The sequence below is a fragment of the Scylla paramamosain genome, chromosome 1 (genome assembly GCF_035594125.1).
Source record: "Scylla paramamosain isolate STU-SP2022 chromosome 1, ASM3559412v1, whole genome shotgun sequence".
NCBI classification, from domain to species: domain Eukaryota; kingdom Metazoa; phylum Arthropoda; class Malacostraca; order Decapoda; family Portunidae; genus Scylla; species Scylla paramamosain.
Window position 1 is genome coordinate 15,882,999 of NC_087151.1, and position 25,492 is coordinate 15,908,490.

Sequence of the window (25,492 nt, forward strand, 5' to 3'; positions counted from 1 at the left end):
ATTGTTCTCCAAAACTGTGCCTCTGTGCTTGCACCGTGCCTAGTCAAACTCTTTCAGCTCTGTCTGTCAACATCTACCTTTCCTTCTTGCTGGAAGTTTGCCTACATTCAACCTGTTCCTGAAAAGGGTGACCATTCTAATCCCTCAAACTACCGTCCTATTGCTTTAATTTCCTGCCTATCTAAAGTTTTTGAATCTATCCTCAACAGGAAGATTCTTAAACATTTATCACTTCACAACCTTCTATCTGATCGCCAGTATGGGTTCCGTCAAGGCCGCTCTACTGGTGATCTTCTGGCTTTCCTTACTGAGTCTTGGTCATCCTCTTTTAGAGATTTTGGTAAAACTTTTGCTGTTGCCTTGGCCATATCAAAAGCTTTCTGATAGAGTCTAGCACAAAGCTTTGATTTCCAAACTACCCTCCTACGGCTTCTCTCCTTCTCTCTGTGACTTCATCTCAAGTTTCCTTTCTGACTGTTCTATTGCTGCTGTGGTAGACGGTCACTGCTCTTCTAAATCTATTAACAGTGGTGTTCCTCAGGGTTCTGTCCTGTCACCCACTCTCTTCTTATTATTTATTAATGATCTAAACCAAACTTATTGTCCTATTCACTCCTACGCTGATGATACCACACTGCACTTTTCCACGTCTTTTCATAGACGTCCAACCCTTCAGGAAGTAAACATTTCAGTTAAACATTTTAACTGACTGTCTTCAGCCTCTCTCTCACCACTGCAATGTTGCATCTCTAGCTGTCTTCTACTGCTATTTTCATGCTAACTGCTCTTCTGATCTTGCTAACTGCATGCCTCCCCTCCTTCTGCGGCCTCGCTGCACAAGACTTTCTTCTTTCTCTCACCCCTATTCTGTTCACTTCTCTAACGCAAGAGTTAACCAGTATTCTAAATCATTCATCCCTTTCTCTGGTAAATTCTGGAACTCCCTGCCTGCTTCTGTATTTCTACCTTCCTATGACTTGAATTCCTTCAAGAGGGAGGTTTCAAGACGCTTATTCATCAATTTGTGACTACTGTTTTAACCCTTTTATGGGACTGACATTTCAGTGGGCATTTTTTTTTTTTTATTGGATTTTTGTTGCCCTTGGCCAGTGTCCTTCCTACATAAAAAAATTATATATATATATATATATATATATATATATATATATATATATATATATATATATATATATATATATATATATATATATATATATATATATATATATATATATATATATTATATATATACACACACACACACACACACACACACACACACACACACACACACACACACAGACACACACACACACAGTGGAATCTTGGTTACAAAATGCCTCTCTGTTCAAACAGTTTGGTTTTCGAACAAAATTTTGAACTTGTTACTGCTTCGGTCGTGGTACTATAATTTGGTTCTAGAACAACATTACTTGATTTCAGGTATTAAAAGACATAGGAAAAACTGTGTTTATTACTAATTTATAGTTTCTGTAAGTATCTACTTTGTAAGATCTAGGAGATATACAGAGTGTAAGACAGTAATTCAGTCTTTGAAACAAGGTAAATGTGATCCTGTTCAAAAGCTCTATATAAACAGTTTTTGGTGCTTAGGAGTAATCCCGAGCTATCTGTGGCTCTCTTGATGACCCTCAATGCCTTCACTACTGCATAGCTGCATTTTTACAGTAGCTTTTCCCAGCAGCAAGATGTCTAAGTGTTATGATCACCTTGATTTTGGCTGTAAGTGGGTTGCTCCTCTCTGTGCCCCTCTGTAAGGTTTCCCTCACTAGATCAGTCTAAACAGTATCTTTGGATGAGTTCTGTGTCACTAAGTTCATTCATTACATCCTTTCTGGATAAATAATTTGTGAGCTGGAGATGTTGTGAACAAGCTATCTTGGTTGTGGGAGTGTCTGTCATAAGCTGCTAAGACAGTGTAGACTGGTGCCTGGGAACAGATAAATCCATTTTACATTGATTTTTATGAGGAAAATAGTTTCAATTTGCAAACATTTTGGGTTTCGAATGGCATTCAAGAACAAATTAAGTTCAAAAACTGTGATTCAACTGTGTATATATATATATATATATATATATATATATATATATATATATATATATATATATATATATATATATATATATATATATATATATATATATATATATATATATATATATATATATATATATATATATATATATACACACACACACACACACACACACACACACACACACAGTTGAATCACAGTTTTTGAGCTTAATTTGTTCTTGAATGCCATTCGAAACCCAAAATGTTTGCAAATTGAAACTATTTTCCTCTAGATATCTAGATATCTAGATATCTAGATAGATACCTCTAGATATGAGTTTAATTGGTTCCAGCCCCTACCTTGTAACTTGAAGTTACTCGTATCATGAGTTGTTAATTTCCATTTAAATTAACTGAAACCCCGTTAATCTGTTCCAGCCAGCAGAACAAAATACCCCAATTGACCTGAAATAAATATGCAGTTAAATTACAAAACACATAATTCATTACTAAACATGTGTGTAGATAATAAATAATAATAACTGAAATATAATGTTTTGTGAGCGCTTACCAGAAGACAGACGACGGCAGACAGCGCAGGTAGGCAAAGAAGGTGGAGGATGAAGGATGCCATGGTAGTAGACGGAGGATGAGGGATAAGTAGTGTGAACTTGAACAAAGTTAAACTTAACACTAGATTAACTGGAAATTAAACTTAATTTTAATCTTTATGTAGCTTAAAATAATTTTTCATTTTACTTAAATTTACTCAAACTAAAGGTCACTTTTTTACAACTTACATTAGAATCAGACAGTGTAGCATAGACTCAAATTATTATTTTTATTTATTTATTTATTTATTTAAATTTTTTTGCTTCAACTTACATAAACTAATTTTCATCATTATTTTTGGCCTTCTTAGGCACACTTTGATTTCCACTTTGTCAAGGCCTCTTGCTGAAAAATGGTCCAATGAGGTTTGCCTCTGTCTACTTTTCAAAATGTTTCTGAAAAGCGTGAGGCATATGTCATTGTATTGGGCAGCTGCACGGTTTGTGTGTACCTTTTCTGGGTTATTTTTTTCCACAAAAATCGGTCACTTTCTGATACGCTGCCAAAACCCCTTTAATTTCTGCAATCATAACTACAGGAGCCTCATCCTCATCCTCATCCTTGCCACTGAACCACTGATGGACCTCCACTTCTTGCAGGGCTTGAAGCTCCTGTAATTTCTTGGTCGTCAGCTCCTGACTGCTCCTCAATGAGATTGTTGATGTTCCCCTCATCAACCTCCAAACCCATGGACTTTCCACCTCTGCATCTTTTTCTCAAGTTTTCTTTCTGGATATTCTATTGTTGCAGTGGTAGATGGCCACTATTCTCTTAAACCTATGAATAAATTTCTAGTCTTAGCCAATTTTATTCTTATGACTACCTTGCATTCCTCACTGTTACTTGCCAGATACCCAGCTAAGCAGGAATTGAAGTCCATGTGAAGAAATCATTCTGTTATTTCAGATTGGGGCAGGACAAACCTTTTGTTGCTCAATGCTTAAAAAATTAAACTACTTCTGTTATCCACTAAACTTTCCAGATAACTGTCCCTCATCTACACAATGTACTTCTTCAGTAAAGAAGAAAGATACACAAAGTATTCTTCAGTAAAATTCTGAAGTGAAAATTTCTTGTCTTTTTTAAACAATTTTCATGAAATTAGGTGTTTGTGTTGCCTGAACCAATACTTTTCTTCCTCTCAGTTGCTTACTTTATACAGGGGGCTTATCTGTCCATGTGTGAAGTACTGCTCTCACATTAGGGATGTTCATGTCACACAATCCTCCTAAATAGGATTAAGTCAAAAGCTGTTTGCATCCTCTTTTCTGACAAACTGTCTTGATTATCTTACTATCTCTCGCTGATACTATTTTCTACAGTTATTTCCATGGTTACTACTCTTTTGAACTTGCTAACTGCATGCTTCCCCCTTTCATGTGATCTCACTGCAGAATATGTACTTTCTTCTTACTCTTATCCCTATTCTGTCCACCCTATTGATGCAATTTAACTATTATTTTCATTCTTACTCCTGTTACCGGTTAATACAGGAACTATTTGTATTTCCCCCTGTGTGAATTGTTTCAAGAGTACCAAAACACCTTACCACTAAAATGGCTTCTTTCTCAGTTCTATTTCTAGCTTTTTGGAGGAATGGCAGATGAATGTCTTTTATACTTTTTCCTCTTTCCCAGAAAATAAAATAAAAAATAGATTAATTAATAGATGAATAGTACTAATAATGATTTCATATCACATTATTACATGAATGGCATGGGGACAAAATCTTGATTTAAAGGGTACACATTATAGGCCATACATCTTGAATGATATTAAATGAATGTACACCATACTGCTCACTATATCATAAGTATGGAATCAAATCTTGTGTTGCACATTGAATGGCAGTGCCAGAATGCATCACCCCCGACAAAGATTGGTTATCTGGAGAGTATAGATTAGTGTGATATTGATGCACAAAATATGTATTTGAAATACCTGGTAGATGTTTTGATACCCTCTTATTATAGTGCACTTGCACAAATGTGTCTTCCAGGAGCAATTTTGATATAGAAAAACTCTCACAACAGCAGTACTGAATGTGCTATGCTTGTTGCACCACCATTTGCAGCAATGCATTGCCAACTAATCACACAGCCATGCCATGTTTAAAAGATAGAGAATACAGCCAGCTGAAAATATGCCAGATTAAACAAGGTTCTGGAGTGAACAATGCCAGAGTATTGATGGTCAACCTATATTCAGTTATCCACTGCATTAATACCAGCTTGTTCTTTTCACTATTATACATTACTGCTGTTCAATACAGAGCATCCCAAACTTGCTTTGCTGTACACCACAGGTTGTTCTGCATTCTGTTTGCAACCTCTCATATGATAAAATGGACACATTAAAGACTTTTCACCAACAAAATATGACAGATTGAAAACCAGAGACTGGATGTTTGGAAAGATAAAGGAAAAATTTAGAAGAGGAAGTTTTTAATACATGAAAAGTAGAGTTTCTATATATATATATATATATATATATATATATATATATATATATATATATATATATATATATATATATATATATATATATATATATATATATATATATATATGGAATGGGATACAAGAGATGATAGAGGAAAAACATATGAGAAAATTGAGAAGAATAGTAATTAAGATGGTACCAGAATTAGAAAACTTTAAACCCAAAATTGTAGAAAGACTGAAGGAAATTGATAGAGCAAGACTTGAAAAAGAAGAGAGAGGCATTAATGTATGAACCGGAAGATATAAATGGAAAAGATATATTGCTGTGGGGACAGAAAGAGGTTGGATACTTAATAGAACATAGGGAAAGTTCAGAAAAGGAGATATGTTTTAGTGATCTTGAAAATTTATAGCTTTTCAGAAAATTGTAGGCATTGAAAATAAACAAAAAAAAAAAAAAGGTGATAAAGATAGAGACTACTACATCAACTTGAAAAAAAAATTTGTACAAATAGATATCAAGACAGGACAGCATGAATGTAGTTCAGGTCTTGTACACTCCAACTAGATAAATTCATACTCACCAAGGTCATCACAGAATGATCTCTTTGTAAAGAACTTTTATCCAATGAGAGTATGCTACTTTTCAGATTGAAAAAACAATGAGTATATTCCAGGGATCTAAATTTATAAATTGATCTGAAGTAGTTTTCTCCATGTCATTCAGTGTAACAGGCTGCTCCTGCATAATTAGGCTTACATTTATTTATTTATTTTTTTATTGACAAGCAGTTTTTAAGGAATGTAACATCCATAAATCATGATTCACTTGTATTGACTGCATCCCACAAGTTTTTCCCTCTGAGTTATTTTACAATGAGGAAAATATTTTCATCATCAGATTGAAAAGAATGAAAAATTGGCCAATACTGGAGACACAAAATGATGTGTGAATAGGATTGGTTTTCAAATTTTAGATCAAACTAAATACTTAAGCCTCTCATTTCTCAGGTCATGCATGTTCCGGCCAGAGAGTTTTGAGCAAGTCATGTCTGCATGCCATGGGACCAATGGCATTGAAATTTACATAACTGCTGAACGCCTTATGATTCTGGACTGCCAACCTCTTTTATCATCCTCCATCATGGACAGACTCATCACCCAGGAAAAGAAGTTCACCTCTGACTACAAGTGAGTTGCTGAGTACAACAAACTGCTTGTGAAAATAATCTGTTAATTAGGTACTTGATATGACAGTTAAAAGAGAGAGAGAGAGAGAGAGAGAGAGAGAGAGAGAGAGAGAGAGAGAGAGAGAGAGAGAGAGAGAGAGAGAGAGAGAGATTCATGTAAAAGGTAATGAAAAGTTTTGCCTTTTGTTTCAGCTCCACAGAGAACCTGATGGAGGTGGAATCCCTTCAGGTGCTGACATTTGTGATGAGCATTGCCCACGTGGTTCTGCTGGTCCAGGATGTTGCAGCTGATCCCACCCTCATTCGTCTCCTGCAAACGTGCGAGATGATGAAGCCTTCCTCTTCCTCTTCAAACACCTCATCATCATCATCCTCTCCTGCCAACTCTTCTGCTGCTGAAGACACCCAGCAATATTTCCCACATGTAGTGTTTGTGCACAACCGTGCACCCCTCCACTACTTCACCCCAGCAACATTGAAGAGACTGCAGGTAGGTGTACACACCAAGTTGTGCTCATATTAATTGTAGTTTACAGGATTTATGCTAAACTTATATTGATATATTTTTACTTACAACCTTCTCCCTGTTGTGGGGGAGTAAGAATGCTGCCACCATATTCCTTGTGCTCAGAAAAGGCAACAAAAAGGGACAGAGCAATGGGAGTTGAGATCCCTTCCTCTGTGATTAATACCCAACGAAAAGATAAGGCACTAAAGAGGGAAAGGAAGTGATTTTGCTTCCTGACCCCTAAGACTTAGATTGTTGAATATGTGTAAAAATTAGGAGATGAGAATGCTGAGTGGAAGCTAAACATACCAGCTCTCATTGAGATCAAAATTAGAGGCAAAGATGAAAAATAGTTTGGAAGTGACTGGGAGGTTGTCAGGTGGATGGAGAGGGAGAGCAAAGGAAGGAGTAACCATATTGCTAAGTCACAGAATGCAGTAGTGTGTAATGGAATGGGAGGATGTGTTGCCAAGGCAGATGTGGGTAAAGTTGAGGTTTGGAAGAGAGATGTGTGTTGTGAGTGCCTATGGGCCATGTTGTGAGAGAGATAAGACAAAGTGAAAATTTTTGGAATGATTTGGATAATTGTTTGCAGGACATAGGAACTAGTGTCAAAGTACTAATCATGGATTATTTGAATGCTTTTGTTGGTAGTGTGGTAGTTGATGGTTTGGTAGGTAGGTACAAGATACCCAGAAGGAATAGAAATACAAAAAGTTTAATAGGACTATGTGGATTTGAGAGCAATTACAAACACATGTATATGTGGCAGAGGCAAGATCATGGAAGGGTGGTAGGCACACTGATGGACTATGTGGTGCTTTGAGAGGGGAAAGGAGAGGTATGTCAAACCACTTCCTGGTTGAGGTAAGCTGATAGTAGGTGTGAGGAGGAGTATAGCGAGGTACAGCGAGAATAGATAATGTTCTGAAAGTGAGAGACCTCAATAAGAGAGAAAAAAGCAGGAAAGTTTCAAATGTTGATTAAGGAATGGATTGAAGTGAAGGAGCAGGAGGTGGGTGATGAGGTAGAGTGAAATGATTTTATGAAAGTTGTAGTGGAGAGTGCAGAGGTGTATGGTATTAGACAAGTGGGAGAAGAAGGAATGAGAAAGGGAAGTAAATAGTGGTGTGAAGAGTTTAGGTGTTTGTAGAGGAGAAAAGGAAGGCATTTGAGTTATGGTTACAAAAGAAGGATGGAATATTATTTGAGAGGTACAAGGAAAGCAGAAGACATGAAAAGAGCTGTGTGCAATGCTTAAGGGAGTGGTGATGAAAGATTGGGGAGGAAGTTAACAATGTTAAAAAAATAAGAAAATGTTTTGGAAAGAGGTGAAGAAAATTAGGAAAGGACCATCTGGCAGTGAGGAATAAATGAAAGCAGAGGATGGTAAGATATTGGTTTGGCATGATGAGGTGGGAAGATTGGGTGATTATTTTGAGAAATTGTTGAATGTAGAGAGAGAGAGCCTGAGATTGGGACATTAGGGAGAATTAATTTATGAGAAAGTTAAATGAGGCAAGTAAATGAAAGAGGTCCAGGCAGCAGTAAGGGAGATGAAAAGTGAAAAGCACCTGGTACGGATGGATGTGCAGTGGAGTGTCTGAAGGCAGATGGTTTCACAGTGGTTGGTTAGATTCTTAAATGTATGTTTTCTGACTGGCATGGTGCTGTTAGAATGGGTAAGGCCATGTGTAGCTCCACTGTATAAAGGAAAAGGATAGGCATGATCACTCTAATTACAAAGGTATCAATTTATTGAGTGTGGTAGGTAAGGTGTATGGGAAGCTATTAATAAAGAGAATTAAAGAAGGTACAGATGGAGTATTGTGTAATGTACAAGGAGGCTTCAGGAGAGGGAGGGGCCATGTGGATCAGGCATTTGCTGTAACACAAACTTGTGAAAGTATTTAGCCAAAGGGAAAGAAGCATAGCTGTGTGCAAAAAAAAAAAAAAATTATCACAATAACTGATAAACTGGTAACGATAACCTTATCGACAATAACTGATAATTGATAATGCAATAAATTCATCCAAATATAAATTCAAATCTTTATTTTTATCTTTATCTTAAGAACTTGGAAAAATCTTAGAAAAAATTCAGATTCAATGTTTATTGTCTCTTCACTAATGAAAAGTATTAAGTAAAATAACTACATTTAATTTTGAAAATTTAAAACTTCAACATGCTCATGTTCCAAAAAATAAAATTATTGATTATCACTAGTTTGAATCAATAACGGAAAAAAAAATAATCAGATAACCGATAACCTGATGTTGTTATCGTGATAATTTACCATGATAATCCCACCTATGGAAAAAATGGAATTGAGGCTTTTATGGATTTAGAATAGGAATATGACAAAACTGATATGGAAAGAATGTGGAATGTCTTGATTTAATAATAATAATAATAATAATAATAATAATAATAATAAACGGTTTATTATTTAGGCAGTTAACAAACTGAAAATGTACAGAGGGGGTGGAGAAATACTTAACATTAATCCTAAAGGTAAGTCTAATCTAGAAGGGACTATTGTTTGATGGCTTGCACCATGGTGGGAATCGCCCTGAGTCTGTACCGGTCCGTGCGCGGCGCCTTTAGGGGCGTTATCTTGTTGTGGTGTCTGGTGGCACGGACCGGGCGAGGCGCGTCAGGCGGCAGCATGTGTCTGAGACGTGGATGATGCAGTAGTCCCCTTACAAACTTCTCCAGAGCCTCTCGGGGCCTGGTGGATAGTCTGGATAGACTCAGGGTGGTCAGGGCTTCTTCATAATGTTGTATGGCATAGGTGGTAGGTTGTTAAAAGGGGTGAAGAGTTTTTATGAGAATAATAGAGCATGTGTAAAAGTAGGAAACAGCACAAGTGAATGGTTTCAGGGATGTGTAATATCACCATGGCTGCATAATATCCATGGATGGTGTGGTGAAGGAAGTTAATGTTAGAATGTTGGGTGGAGGATTGGGTGTGGTAACAGCAGAGGATGAAGAATGGAGTGTGAGTCATTTGGGGCATTTGCAATAGTCTAAAAAAACTGCCAGATTCACCAGCTGATGTAATTTTACACAAAAAAATTTTGTACATTGGAAAAAATCTTTACATTATTTGTGTGTTATCAAGCCAACTATAGTCCACCATTCTGAAACCAGTGTTTGGGTGGGGTCAAGCCTGGTATTTCCCTACTTGCAGCATTGTCATGTTTCTTCTACTCTGGTTGGTGAAAGATGGCCTGGCACCATTAGGTTTTTGATGTTCTCTGACCTGACCTGTGTGCGTGTGTGTGTGTGTGTGTGTGTGTGTGTGTGTGTGTGTGTGTGTGTGTGTGTGTGTGCGCGCGCGCGCACACCACATATGGTTATAAATTTTATGAAGTGAGTGAGATATTGATTGACAGTATGATCCTTGATAGTATGTTTCATTTCTCTCTCTCTCTCTCTCTCTCTCTCTCTCTCTCTCTCTCTCTCTCTCTCTCTCTCTCTCTCTCTCTCTCTCTCTCTCTCTCTCTCTCTCTCTCTCTCTCTCTCTCTCTCTCTCTCTCTCTCTCATGTATTAAAATTCTGACTTTATTTCCACACCATGGCAACTGAGAGGTGGAATCACCTAACCCAACCCAGGTCACACAGGTGACATGTGACTCATAAGGCCTGGGTGTGTAGGCCTAATTGTTGCCACTTGCCAAGGTTTTAACAGATTTATTTTTATTATAAGAAAAAAAAAAAAAAAAAAAACATTCTACTGATATTCCTTCCAACTATATTGTAAATATAATTGTTTCACTACTTACCCATCTTAGAGGAAATCTGCAAAAGCAATGCTATTTTTCAGCAACATTGTAAAATAAGTATGCCATGTTTCTTTGTTGGTGTATAAGTACTTTATGCAAATTAAGTTTGTTTTCTTTGATATTCTTGAATATCTACTTTAAATTGCAGTAGTAGTATATAATTACCTATCTGTGATTTCTTTTCCATATATCATAGCAATTACACATTGCTGATTTTAGGAAGTATGGCCTTGCCATAGGCAGGGGAATCCCCGTGCTGACCCCACCCAACATTGGTTTTTGAGTGGTAAGACTATAATGAAATATTACAAAGATTTATAGCCGCCATCATCAAGTAGAGAGCAAGAAATATAACAAAACATGCTCAATACTACCCAGATTATTTTGAGTTTGAGATGTATCATCACCCTGGGATAAATTATTTTTTCTCTCTATATGAGCTTACTTTATCTATTTGTTATACAGTTGACATACCACTCTATGAATCCTGGCACATATGAAAGAAATAACCATGTTTTGATGCCAAATCATAGCAGGGCACTGGTGAAGATTGTCCGTTGACATCATCTCACCCAACATCTCTGAGTTGCTTTTTTTTTTTTTTATAAAAAAAAAAGCTCACTGAGGTGCCAGTCCCCAGACAGAAATTGCAGGATAAGTGTCTTGAAACATCCCTCTTGAAAGAGTTCAAATCATAGGAAGGTAGAAATACAGAAGCAGGCAGGGAGTTCAAGAGTGTATCAGAGAAAGGGATGAATGATTAAGAATACTGGTTAACTCTTACATTAGAGAGGTGGACAGAATAGAGGTGAGAGAAAGAAGAAAATCTTGCACAGCAAGGCTATGGCAGAAGGGGAGGCATGCAGTTAACAAGATCAGAAGAGTAGTTGGCATGAAAATAGTGGTAGAAGATAGCAAGAGATGGAACATTGCAGCAATGAGAAAGAGGCTGAAGACAGAGGAGAGGAGTTGATGAAATTAAAATATTTTGATTCCACCCTGTCTAAAAGAGTGGTATGAGTGGAACCTTGCCATATATGTGAAGCATACTCCATTCATGGGCAGATAAGGCCCCTGTACAAAGTTAGCAGCTGGAGGGGTGAGAAAAACTGGCAGAAATGACTCAGAACACCTAACTTCATAGAAGCTGTTTTAGCTAAAGATGAGATGTGAAGTTTAGATTATAAGTAAAGGTCAGACTGTGGATGTTCAGTGTTCAGTTTACATTGTGTTTCTGAATGTCTTTGCTGAGTTGCCATTTTCTTCTTTGGAAATACAACCCATCTTTTCACATCTTGATTTTTCTTTTTTTTTTATGTGTTTGTGCAGTCAATCACAGCACATGTGTAGACTGAAGTTTTGCAACAGGACTGAAAACTCATATCTCCCACTTTGGGTTTTTAGGTGTTTTGGAGAAGTTGTTCATGGTATTGGTCAATCCTTTAATCTCTGCATGGTTTCGGCTGTCACATTAATCTGGCAACACAGATAATACCTGCTCAACTTTTGGGATTTACCAGATAAAACATTAGTTTCTGTAGATGTAGTTATAGGACAGCACTGCGGATTGTTGGGTTTGGCAATGCCGAAAGGAACTGAGAATGCAGGATCCTGCTGTATTGGAAGTCAGTCAGATGGAAGCAGATTGATTGTGAGGTTGTACAGTTATGGTAGTTTCTGAGGTTGACTAGGAGGTCCTGCGCTGCTCTGAGATTCCAGAAGGCGTAGCTTAAGGAGGAAGAGAGAGTAGAGGTTTCCCAGCATCAGTTTGTAGTGTTGGGGAAAGATTTGTTTATGCACACTGCCATTTATCTGCTCTCTGCCTGTACATTGAGTAAGTATACTATTGTTTTTTCCCCTTGAAATTAATTTGATTGATCTGACTATAAGCTATCTAGGCCTCAACAATGGAAGGGAAGTTCAAAGTGTCATCGGATGTGATAAAGCCATTCACTGGAGAGGGTGACATGATGGCATGATTGAAGAAAGTGAAATTGGTGACCAAGCTGCAAAATATAACAGCTCTACCAAGTTTTATGCCATTATATTTGGAAAGTGTTGCCTTAGCAATATATCTAGAGATGAAAGAAAATGAGTGAGCCGATGCTGGTAAGATTGAGTCCCGGTTGACAGAAGTGTTAACTGATGGGTGATTTGTGGCATATAGGATGTTAGTGAACATGAGGTGGACTGGTGAACAAATGGATATGTCAATGAGATGAGATTGGCTGGCCTGGCAGGATTTGAGCATATTTGTTGTGGACTGAGATGTTGCATGTATTTGGTATTTAAAGGCTACCAGAAACTCGCAAATATTTTCATATTCTAATTAATTACTGCTGATTATTTACATTTCTTACAAGTCAAAATTTCTCACACATTCATCTTCAGATCATTCAGAGTTATTAGGTGTCACTTTATATCTCTTCAACATATTGATCAACACAATCATCGTGCAAAACACAGACAATATCAATTGCATAACCATAACAGATATTCAGTCAGCACAATTAATGTTCAGTCAGAAAAAATACATATCAGCATCACATCAATTACAAGAAACATTCCATAATTAAGTAAATCTTTGTGCATCATACAAACCTGTCATACCAAACATAAAACATCAAATTAACATCGTACTCCTCCTTTAATAAGATAATTGATTTATAGATTGCATTATGCTTTCAAGCTCCACTTACTTTTAAGTTATTCCGTCCATCTTGACCCCTCTCTGGTCAGGCTCTCCGGAATCTCTGACTCTCTGTCTGCTACTCTCTGCTACTGAATTATTCCACTGTTGATGCTATAATATACAGTTGTTTGGGACTGCCTATTTCCTTCAGAAAATTATCTTTATTTTCATAACATTTTACATATCTACCATTCACTTTGCTCATTTACGCATATGATCCGTCCACAGGCGTGGTACTTGATACAGACGCGAGTCAGAGGGTAGGAGCAGTTTGCAGGCGGAGCGTAAGTGGGTGTGGGTATTTTTGTATAGGTTGACTTGTCCTTCCTGGTGCCTCACATCTCCTGGCCGACCCTCAGGTCTCCTGGCCTCCCGTCTCCTGACCTACTTTCACTTTCACATTGCTTTCTCAGCCTTGTCCCTGCTATCATTACCATTAATCCCTCTTTGAGCCAGGCTGCCTTCCCAAGTTTTATGGTCATCTTCCTTTTGTGGACTGCCTGGGTCTGTGTCCATGTTTGTGTTTTCTTGGCTCCCTCGATATGAAGTGGTAATTACCTTTCCTTTTCCAGGTAGTATGACCACTTGTTATTCTCCCTATTTCATTCATCTCAATTTCTTTTTTCTTCTACTTATTTTATCTTCTCTTCTTTCTTCTTCATTATTTTGTCTTTCTTCTTTCTTCTTCCATGACAGTACAATGTGGTATAGGATCACCACATATTGTAAGGCTGACATTTGTGAATGGGTTTCCTGCCTACATAGGTATGGAGGTTATGCAGGTTGAAAACCTTGCAAAAAAATGTCAGTGCCAGAGTCCTGACTGCACATTCGACTAGTTAAGTCGCAGCAATGGCTGTTAATCAAGCAGTCAAGTAGGTTAAGAAGTTTTTTGAGCAAGTGAGACCCGGACTTTTAAAGGACAGTGTTTCTGATGTGGAGGACCACACATGACGAGCTTCTGCAAGGAGCAAAGACCAATTGTGTGCTTTAGTTGCGGGAAAGGACACATGGCCATGCACTGTGACCAGGGAAACAAGAAGAGGGGGCTGTTGTGCCAGCAGCTATCCCTTCAACAGAATAAAAGTGCCAAATGTGCTGCCAGTTGTTGAGGTGTTGTTAAAGGGAGCAGTGGTGCGTGCATTGGTTGACACTGGGTGTTCAACTATGGTGGTGAAGTCTTATCTGGTGGACTGTTGTAAGGGAGAGAGATGTATGTTTGCATTTGATGGAAGAGAAGTCAAATGCAAAGATGAATGTTGGATTGAGCTGGTTGTGGGTGGGATACACCTGGAAGTGGAAGCAGTAGCGATTGGTGAAATTGCCAATGGTGTTGACATGATGATGAGGATGGATGTTGTTGAACATTTGGGGGTGTCACTATCAGTAAAGGGACTGTGAGATTTGGAGAGGGCCACTGTTTGGCAGCTGCTGTGGAAGACCAAAGAAGGTATGAAGAGAAAGGCAGTGTGTGTTTAATTGAAGATATGGATTTTACCATGGTTTGATGGCAGGTATCGGACTGTTAGCTGGTACTGGAAAGCAGATAAACCACCTGGATTAAAGAACTCATTCTCCTGCTATGACAAGCAGTTGACTGGGAGGAAAAGAGAGGAGTTTGAGAAAGAGATAGAGCACTGGATAGATGAAGGTATCCTTATACCATGGAAGGAGGAAGTTGAAAGTGGGATTTTGCTGCTAATGGCAGTTGAACAGCTGACTAAGAGGAAAGTACATCCTGTTTTGGATTATCGGGAGTTGAGTGCATATGTAAAAAGTCACACAGGAGATGAGGTGACTGATGTGTGCAGTGAGGTTATGCATGAGTGGAGACAGTTGAAGGGAGATGTGACTCTTGATCTTAAATTCATTTATCCACAAATAAAGGTTGCAAGTGAATTACGGAAATATCAGCTAGTCAGATACGAACGCCTAATGTTTTGCTTGACTTGATTGGGTTTTGGGTTAAATTGTGCACTGTGCATCATGGCAAAAATCCTGAAAACTGTGTTGGCTAAGTCAGAGAGGATACAGCAGGCCACAAGCTTTGATAACATCTTGGTGGATGAGTCATGGGTGTCTGCTAAAGAACTAGTTAGCCATCTAAATTGGTTTGGTCTGGTTACAAAGCCACCAGAGCCTCTGGATGAAGGAGCAGCACTTGGACTTCAGCTTCAGAAGAATGAGAAGGCTGAGTTCATGTTTTCTTGGGGGAACGAGCTGCCATGCATCATGGAAAATCTTACAAAATCTTGCTTGAGATCGATGGTTGCTTGGTAGAGAATGCTGCCTGGCTAAGAAAGGAAAGTGATTATAATCATATAAATATGCTAGAGTTGGAGGCAATCTTGAAAGGGGTTAACCTCTACATGGTGGCAATCCTCCTATTGAGGCATGGGTGTGATTTTCACTTGTGGTGAAAATCACACACCTCAATTCAAAGTTTGGCATCCTTTTTTCACTCAGTAGGCTCTGGAGGCACCTGGCAACTATATCCTGCTTGCTGATGACTCCTTCCCCCTGTACATACAAGCGTGAGTCATAATTTCATGAATGATGGAGGAGGTATCTGGCAGCTCCAGTGATTCGCCAGGTGGAGCGGGTGGACCATTTATGTTCACAAAACACTGACTTTGATGAATTTATTTGTGATTGTTCTTCTGATAGTGATTACATACCCATTGATGGGGATGATGAGGAAGATAGTGTGACTTTGACAGTGACAGCAGCAGTAGCTGGGATAGTGACAGTAACCATGATTCTGACCTCCAAATCACATCCTCATCACACATGTCATTGTCATGAAAAGTGAGAACTCTTGGAGTAATACACTATTAAACTGGGTGGTGGAAAACTTGATGACTCAGTGGGTTGATTGTGATACCAAATTTAGTGGAAGAGATAAACCATCCAGACTTGATTTAGTGTTTACCAAGGACATGGAAATTATTGAAACTACACTATGATAACCCTCTAGGGTGAAAGTGATCATGTGTAGATCAAATTTAATTTGAAAATGAAAATGTAATCATTGATGAAAATTATAAGGTAAAAAGATTTAAATATGATAAAGCTGACTTTGAAAAATTAAAAAAGTACTTTGTTACTGTGGACTGGAAAGACTCTGAAGATGCAGATGTTCAAGAAATATAGGATGAATTTATAAGGATATATAATTCTGCTGTGGAGAAATTTTGTACCTAGAGAAGGAGCAAGATGTAGAAAGGGTAAGGAATGGTTCAATACAAAATGTTAAAAGGCTAGAAATTGTAAGTTAAATGCTTGGAACAGATGGAAGAAGAGGAAAATTGAGAACAGATGGGAGGTATATATTGATGCTAGAAACAAGTACATTGAGATAATAAGAATGGAGAGAAGAAACTATATTGTGAAAGAGATATAATAGAAAAGTGTATGAATGAACTCAAACTATTCTTTAGTCATATTAATGGGAAGATGAAGAAGGGTGTAACAAGATTGAAAGTTAAAGGAAAAGTCTATGAGGATGCACAGGACATGGCAGAGGTTACGAGCAATAGTTTCAGATTGATATTTATTGTGGAAGGGGAGTTTGATGCTGGAAGGGATAAGTTGGTGAGGAATATATTAAGTACAGTCCCAGTCAGTTATAAGGAAATACTTAAGATGATGAAAGAACCTGATGTAAATAAAGCATCTGGTCCAGATGGAGTATCAAACTGGATATTGAAGGAATGTATAGAACAACTGGCTAAAATTCACGGTCTAGTGGTGACATCACTATCACATGGAAGAGTACCAAAAGACTGGAAGAGAGCAAATATCACACCAATATTCAAAGGAAGAAATAAGGAGAACCCACTAAATTATAGACCAGTGTCCTTGACTAGTTTAGTAGGAAAACTATGTGAAAGAACAATAAAGGAAAGATGGATGGAACATTTGGAAAGAGACAAAATTTTGGTAAATTGTTAATTTGGATTTAGAAGGGGAAGATCATGCTCCATGAACTTATTGTTTTTTTTTTTTTTTATTCAGGGGTAGTCAGTATTGTGCAGGAGAGGGTGAATGGGTAGATGGTGTCTACTTAGGCTTGAAGAAAGTGTTTGACAAAGTACCACACCAAAGACTGTTATGGAAGATAAAAAAAAAATTGGAAAAATTGGAGAAAGACTGCTGGAGTGGATGGAGGATTATTTGGATGATAGAGATGAGAATTGTAATACAAGACCAAAATTCATCTTGGCTGAAAGTAACTATTGGTGTCCCACATGGGTCAGTGTTGGGACCAATAATGTTTGTAATATACATGTGAATGACATAAATGAAGAAATAGATAGTTATATGGACTTATTTGCAGATGATACTAAGCTGATGAGAATGGTAGAAAATGTAAATGACTATGGTACTGCAAGATGATTTAAATAAGATAAATAGATAGAGCAAATCTTGGCAAATGGAATTCAATTTAAGTAAATGTAAAGTAATGGAGTTTGGTAAGAGTAAAAAAAAAGAATACAATATCATTATGAAGTGGATGGTGTTGAAGTTAAAGAAATCAAAAGAAGTGGATTTGGGAGTAACAGCTACTGAAAATTTGACTCCAGACAGACACATTGATAAAGTTACTAGAGAGATGATGAATTTGTTAAAAAGAGTAAGAGTGGCATTCTCATATTTGGATAAAGAAATGTTGATTTACACGATAAGATCAAGATTGGAATATGCGGCAGTGGTGGGGTCTCCTCATACAAGGAGGAATATTATAAAATTGGAAAGAGTACAAAAGAGCAGTCACCAAGATGGTTCTGGAGTTGGGTAAGTCAACCTGTGAAGAGAGATTAAGAATGTTGGAAATTCCTACCCTTGAAAATAGGAGAGAGAGAGAGAGAGAGAGAGAGAGAGAGAGAGAGAGAGAGAGAGAGAGAGAGAGAGAGAGAGAGAGAATTTAATAAACATTTATAAAATGATAAATTGTACGGAAAATGTGGACAAAGAATGTTTTATAAATTTAGACACACAGAGTATAAGGGGACACAGTAAGAAATTGAAGAAAGTTAACTCTATAAGAGACATCAAGAGGTGTAGTTTTCCTTCACAGAAGTGTGAACAAATGGAATGAATGCAGTGAAGACATTGTCAATGCCGTATCTGTCCATGCTTTCAAGACCAAACTGGATAGATATAGAGACGGGATACTGAGATTACTGCCCTCCTGTAAACCACAACTAGGTAAACACACACACACACACACACACACACACACACACACACACACACACACACACACACACACACACACACACATTACAATTTTCTTTCCATAGGTTTATGATGAAATATAATAATAATTTTCTTCGAAGTATCCTTGTAAAATAGGGGTGCGCCTTATGCAGAGGTGTGTCTAATATGCTGGCAAATATGGTAATTAATTAGTAGATGTAATATTGGGGCTTAAGTAATGATCTTAAGATCAAGGGAACATGTAGTTATAGGGCAGCTCTGCACAGATTGTTGAGTTTGGCAATGCTGCAAGGAGCTGGAAAGGCAGGAACCTGGTGGATTGGGAGTCAGTTAGTTAGAGGTGGGTTGGTTGTGAGGTTGTACCATTGTGGCAGATCCTGGGGTTGGCCAGGAGGTCCTGTGCTGCTCTGAGGTTTTGGAAGATGTAGCTGAAGGAGGGAGAGAGATAGTAGAGGTTGCCCATCACCAGTCTGTAGTGTTGGAGAAAGGTTTGTTTATACTCATGCTTCCATTCATCTGCTCCATACCTGCACATTGAATGAGTATAATAGAGTTTCTTCCTGTTGAAATTAATTTGAGAGATCTGACTACAGTAGAGACCAGTGGAAAAATGTTTCAAACTAAATATATAGGGGGATACTGGAAATAAATGTGAAAATACTGAGGGCCTACTTGCAAGTATTTAGCTTATAAAACTTTTCTGTAGAGTATGCATCATCAGATCCTTTGGATACTGTTAGCATAAAAGTTTTGTAGGATCAAAGTTTTGTAGCATATAGATTGGTACAGTACATCAAGATGTATCATGAGAGGTAGTTTTAGAATGTGCATCTCCAGAGAATTATGGAGAGCATATACAAATCCTACATTAAAATAGCTAGTGATCATCAGCAACTCGTACCACTGCAAATGCTCCAATTGCTGTTTGCAGATGAGACAGGATTGGCAAAAGATACAGAGAAGTTAACTAGACTGGTAGAGGAGTTTGGACAGGTGTGTTGGAGAAGGAAACTGAATATTAATGTAGGAAAGAGTAAGGTAATCAGATACACCAGATAGGCAGGTAGGATGAATGTAAGGTTGAATGGTGAGGAGCTGGAGGAGGCAGAATGTTTGAAATATCTTGGTGGATGGAGGAGTAAAGATGGAGCTTAGAGCCATGGTCAAGGAAGCAGGAAAAGTGTTAGGAGGTATGAATAGACAGTTTGAAAGTAGGGTATGAAGAGGTAGTACTGTCTACTGCATTGTAATGTGCTAAGACTTGAAGTATGGGAATAGCAAATGAGAAGAGATTAAATGTAATGGAGATTTGATGTCTAAGGAGTATGTGTGGAGTAATTTGGATGGACAGAGTCAGAAATGAAAAAGTGAGAAAAAAAGATGTTGCAAGAGACTGGGCAGGATGGGCAGAGATGGATGTGTTGAGATGGTTTGGACATGTTGAGAGGATGAAGGATGATAGCCTAGTGAAAATAATAATAAAATCAAGTGTGAGAAGTATGAATATAAAGGATGGATGATAGTGTAAAGGAAGCCTTGAAGGGAAGAGGACTGACACTGGGACATAGTAGAATGACTGTGCATGACAAAAGCAAATGGAGAGTAGTTGTAAGTGCATAAGGAATGACACAGCCCTGTGACTTCTGAGGAAGGCACCACACATCAATGATGTGTGGTGCCTTCCTCAGAAGTTTCACATTGGTGTGGTAAGGGGGGTTACTTGCTATGAAGGAGTCTTGTTCCAAGCCTGACCATGCAAACTGTGCAGCTGATCCCCATAAAGTGAGGACAAGAGCACTTTCTTTTCCTCTGTCAGGGACCAAGGGGTTTGGAGAGTGGTGTGAATAAGTGTGAATGTGAAAGTTGCATGTCTTGTCTTGGCTATCTCTTTTTGGTGGAGACAGCCTTGACATATGTATGTGTATGTATGTACAAGCTACTTTTGGAATCATAAATGTTCTTAGTCTGTAACTTTTGTTGTAACTAATGTATGTAATTGTGATGTAATTAGAAGAACTAATGTTTTTTATGTATTTATTTATTTTTTATGTTGATTCAGTTTTATTTTATTTTTTACTTATTCTCATTTTTTCTTTAAACTACATGTTCATTCTTTGTTTCCTCTTCAGACTGTTTACCAGGAAGCATTTATGGGATCGTGCCTAGAGAGTGAGAGTCGTGTGGGTGTGTGCAACAGTTTAACCTACACCCCATTGGCACAAACATCTTGTGGCAGTCTTGTCAATCTCTTCTTGCTGCCTGACCTCCACCAGAAAGATCACAGTATGTATATTTTTGTATTGTTTTGATGATGTCCATGCAGGAGACCCTGATTTACATTAAGTCATTTTAATGATCACCCTGTTCTAGACCTGTTATGTAGCATTTTTCTAATCTACTATAAAGAACTTTATTTTTACTATTGATTGGAATCTGAGATTGGTAGAGCTTATATACATTACATATATGCAATAAAGCCTCAGTATATCTCAATCTAATTAGGGGGAAACCACTGATAACAAACGAGAAAATTGGAAAAAACTGTGGTTGGATTCCCCCCTCCCACACTGAACTTTGTTTGGTATGTGAAGGGGAAGTTTGGTGTACAAAAATGAACCTCAAGTAATATGAGTTTTGGTAACTCATGCATTGGTTGTAAATTATATAACATGTACTTTAAATTGGTGTACAAAAATGAACCTCAAGTAATATGAATTTTGGTAACTTATGCATTGGATGTAAATTATATAACATGTACTTTATTTTGGTATAAATGAAACAAATCTTATAGAAAAAATGTTTTTTCTGTGCTCAAGTAAGCAAGAATACACTACAAACAAACAAATAGGTAAATGAAATTACATACATACTACGCTTACATACATAAATACAACCATTCACTTCAGCTGCTGCTGCGAGAACCATTCACTTCAACTGCTGCTGTGAGACTGAGGCAGAGACAATGTGTCACACTTGCCATGTCGTGGAATGCTTTCCTGCCCACTCCCACTCAAAAACAGCCCAAAACCTCCCCATCCCACTTTCAGGAACTGCCCAAAATGAGCCCAATATTTTACTAATAGTGAATAAGTTATGTCACAAAGCTAGAAAATGGAGAAGTACTTTGTTTAAATGTTAATGATATATATATATATATATATATATATATATATATATATATATATATATATATATATATATATATATATATATATATATATATATATATATATATATATATATATATATATATATATATATATATATATATATATATATATATATATATATATATATATATATATATATATATATATATATATATATATATATATATATATATATATATATATATATATATATATATATATATATATATATATATATATATATATATATATATATATATATATATATATATATATATATATATATATATATATATATATATATATATATATATATATATATATATATATATATATATATATATATATATATATATATATATATATATATATATATATATATATATATATATATATATATATATATATATATATATATATATATATATATATATATATATATATATATATATATATATATATATATATATATATATATATATATATATATATATATATATATACATCACAAATTACGTCACAAAGATATATATATATATATATATATATATATATATATATATATATATATATATATATATATATATATATATATATATATATACACACACACGTCAAGTTACGTCTCAAGGCTAGAAAATGGAGAAGTTCTTTGTTTAAATGTTAATATATATATATATATATATATATATATATATATATATATATATATATATATATATATATATATATATATATATATACATACAGCCCAGTTGGGTGGGAAAACAACCCACCTGGCAACCCTTCCACCCTCACTCACTCCTCTGCTGCCACTGCTGCTGACTGAACTTTCTACCTCATTTACTGACCTTTATTCAATAAATCAGATAGATAGTCGGTAGGCCTTATTATGTTCGATAAATGCGAAATTCATTTTAACAGGGTTCAATATAATGAGGATTTACTGTAATCTTATACTGTCTTACATCTGCTAAGCATTATAGTATGTCTTTTTATCTTTGTTAGTCATCGGTTGGAGGAAGATTAATTGTACAACAATTATTAGTTATTAATGAGCCGGACTGAAAAATGTCCCATTTAGACTGCGCATTATAGTGTTATGCAGTTAACTTTTGATATACTAAACTGATTGTGGAAAAGAACAGTTTGTTATATCAGAAAATTTGCTGTAACTGTTAGAGTTTGCCTCAAGGCCTTTTAGTGAATTCAGGTAATTTTATGAATTTTATGAATTTGCCATTCACTGACACAGGTAATACCTTATGCAGTAATTATTGGATGCTGAGGGATCAAATAGCAATGAGCTAACAGAGAAGTTTCCCTAGTCTCCATCTTGTATTTGGTGGGGATATGTGGGTAACAAGTGTTGGTATTAAACCACCATGTATGCTGCTCCTCCTTGCCCCACTGTGCAATGACACATCTATTCTCCTGCCTCTTTATCACACTGCAATGACACATCTACTCTCCTGAGCCTCACAAAGAGTAAAACTCATTTGTTGTACTGTCCACATCATCAGCATCTTGCATTACTTCATTATCAATTTTTATTATCAGGCACATAAGATACCTACATTGCATTGTGCTTGTAATTGGCTTGTCTACTTTGTATTTGTCCTCCCTTTTCTTCCACCAGCACTTTTAAAGATCTTTAGTGCTATGTAACTCTTAATAAAACATTGCAGTGGGCAAGATTTATGAAGACAGACTGAAGGGAACTCACTGCAGACTACACTGTTTAGAGTAAGAACAACAGTGAGACCTCTTTGTTAGGTTGACACCCCTACTTCCCAGTGGCCTGCATAGTATAAGTAAAACTCAACGCCCCCCTTAGAAAAAAAAGTAAGGTCTTGCATCTAACAAGTAATAGATACTAAAAAAGCATGTTATATGTGAATGTATAAACCAGTGGAAAAACTACAATAAGTAAGAAAAATTTGGGCTGAAGCCTGATTTTCACTTAAAATGTACAGTATTGGCATTGATTTAAGTCTTTAATCAGACATACTGTTACAAAATATAAAATAAATACCTAAGACATAATATGGATAACTCACATGTGAACAATTAAATTAGGTTCATGGTTCAATGGTATCTGAGGCAGAAGGGAGACAGACTACAGTCAGTCTACTCTTTCAAGCCCACCATCCCCACTTTCCTCTCTCTCCACCACCTCTTGTGATAACTGTAAGATTTTATCCTTTCATTTACATTACTATTTTCCTTTCAAGTAAATCCAGAAAAATCATCCAGAATATCATCAGTTAGATTATTTATGTCCTCATTGTCACTCAGTTTCTTTTCCTTCATTTTCATCAAGATTTGCTATAACTTTCGCATGTTTCACGGGCTCACCCCAACACTTCCCAAGAGTTGGGGTGATATGGCACAAGGTGTGATCCACCACCAAATACACAAGATGGGAATTTAGGCGACGGTAGCATGGGCAAGAATCAACTACGTATACAGCGCTGACAGAGAAAGGAGACTACTACTGTAGGGGCAGAGGACAAAAATTCACTGGATAAAAACTCTTCAAATAATAATTCACTGGACAAAAACACACCAAAAAATATGTAAGGACAGAAATGCACCTAAATAAAGAAGTGTTCTTTATATGTAAGATATTTATAAAAAATTGTATATTTATACATTAAAAACTTAAAGGGAAAAAAAAACATAGAAGGGATATTATATTATTTAAACTTTAATGTAATTCAACTATAATATTTAAAACCATAAACTTAAATAATTATTCAAAACAAGGAAGGAATTCCTCTGTCAATTTTCTACCAGCAACTGTATCTTCACATAGACTCTTTAACCCCTTCGTGCCCAGGCGGCTGGCGGTCACCCATGCATCCCATACCACCCACCCTCAAGACTTACGCTTGTCCAAAAATATTTAAGAAATATGCATGTAAATGCTAGAAAAGTGTTATTAATCCACTATTTCCACTTAAAAATGAGCAATATGGTATAAACATACACAGTGATATATTATAACGTATAAGAAATAATAATGGCAATGGTAATGATGATAAAAAAATCAATGTAATGAGATAAAGATGGTGGTGAAAATAAAAGTACTAGGAATATAAGTAGTAGTTGTAGTGGTAGTAGTGGTGGTGGTGGTGGTGGTAGTAGTAGTAGTAGTAGTAGTAGTAGTAGTAGTGTAGTAGTAGTAGTAGTAGTAGTAGTAGCAGTAGTAGTAGTAGTAGTGTAGTAGTAGTAGTAGTAGTAGTAGTAGTAGTAGTAGTAGTATAGTAGTAGTAGTAGTAGTAGTAGTAGTAGTAGAGTCATTTACTTACGGTAAATCACGGGTGGCGGGGGGGTGAATGAAGTGGTGGGGGAAGATTAGTTATTTTGCTGCTTTTTGGCCACACCACTTGGCCCTGTTTGTGAATCTGCAGCTAGTTCACTGTGCCACAGCTGGAACTGGTCCATGCAGCACAGTCCTGGTTCACCAGGACACCCAGGGCAATTGTAGACAGTGTCCTTCCTCTTCTTTCCATTCTTCCAGCACACTCGGCATCGTTTTTGCTTTCCCGGCTGTTCATGGCAAACCCATGCATGGTACAAGTTTTTTTCCTTCATTACTTTCAGTGAGTGTTTCTCCTGGCCTCATCTTCCCTGATGAGTTCAGCAGCTCCATGACCGTGCTTATGTAACCATTGGTGGCTGACATCCATGATGAACTGAAGAAATTCACCTTTATACTGCAACCCCTTTCGGTGCGCAATATAGGAATTCAGAAGGATACGGAATATGAAATGAATTCCAAGCTTTTTGAACCAGGCTAGGCTTTTCCTTCCGAAAGCATAAGGCTCCAGCAACTGGTCAG

At 36.8% G+C, this 25,492-nt stretch overlaps 1 protein-coding gene across 1 annotated transcript in view; it reads left to right on the forward strand.

The window, feature by feature from the left end:
* LOC135101418 (nonsense-mediated mRNA decay factor SMG9-like) overlaps positions 1-25,492 on the forward strand; it is a 70,711-nt gene that overhangs the window by 22,535 nt on the left and 22,684 nt on the right. The window contains exons 5-7 of the mRNA XM_064005359.1: positions 6,106-6,285; positions 6,477-6,774; positions 20,626-20,779. Coding sequence (XP_063861429.1) covers positions 6,106-6,285; positions 6,477-6,774; positions 20,626-20,779 — 632 coding nt within the window. The remainder of the gene's footprint in view (positions 1-6,105; positions 6,286-6,476; positions 6,775-20,625; positions 20,780-25,492) is intronic.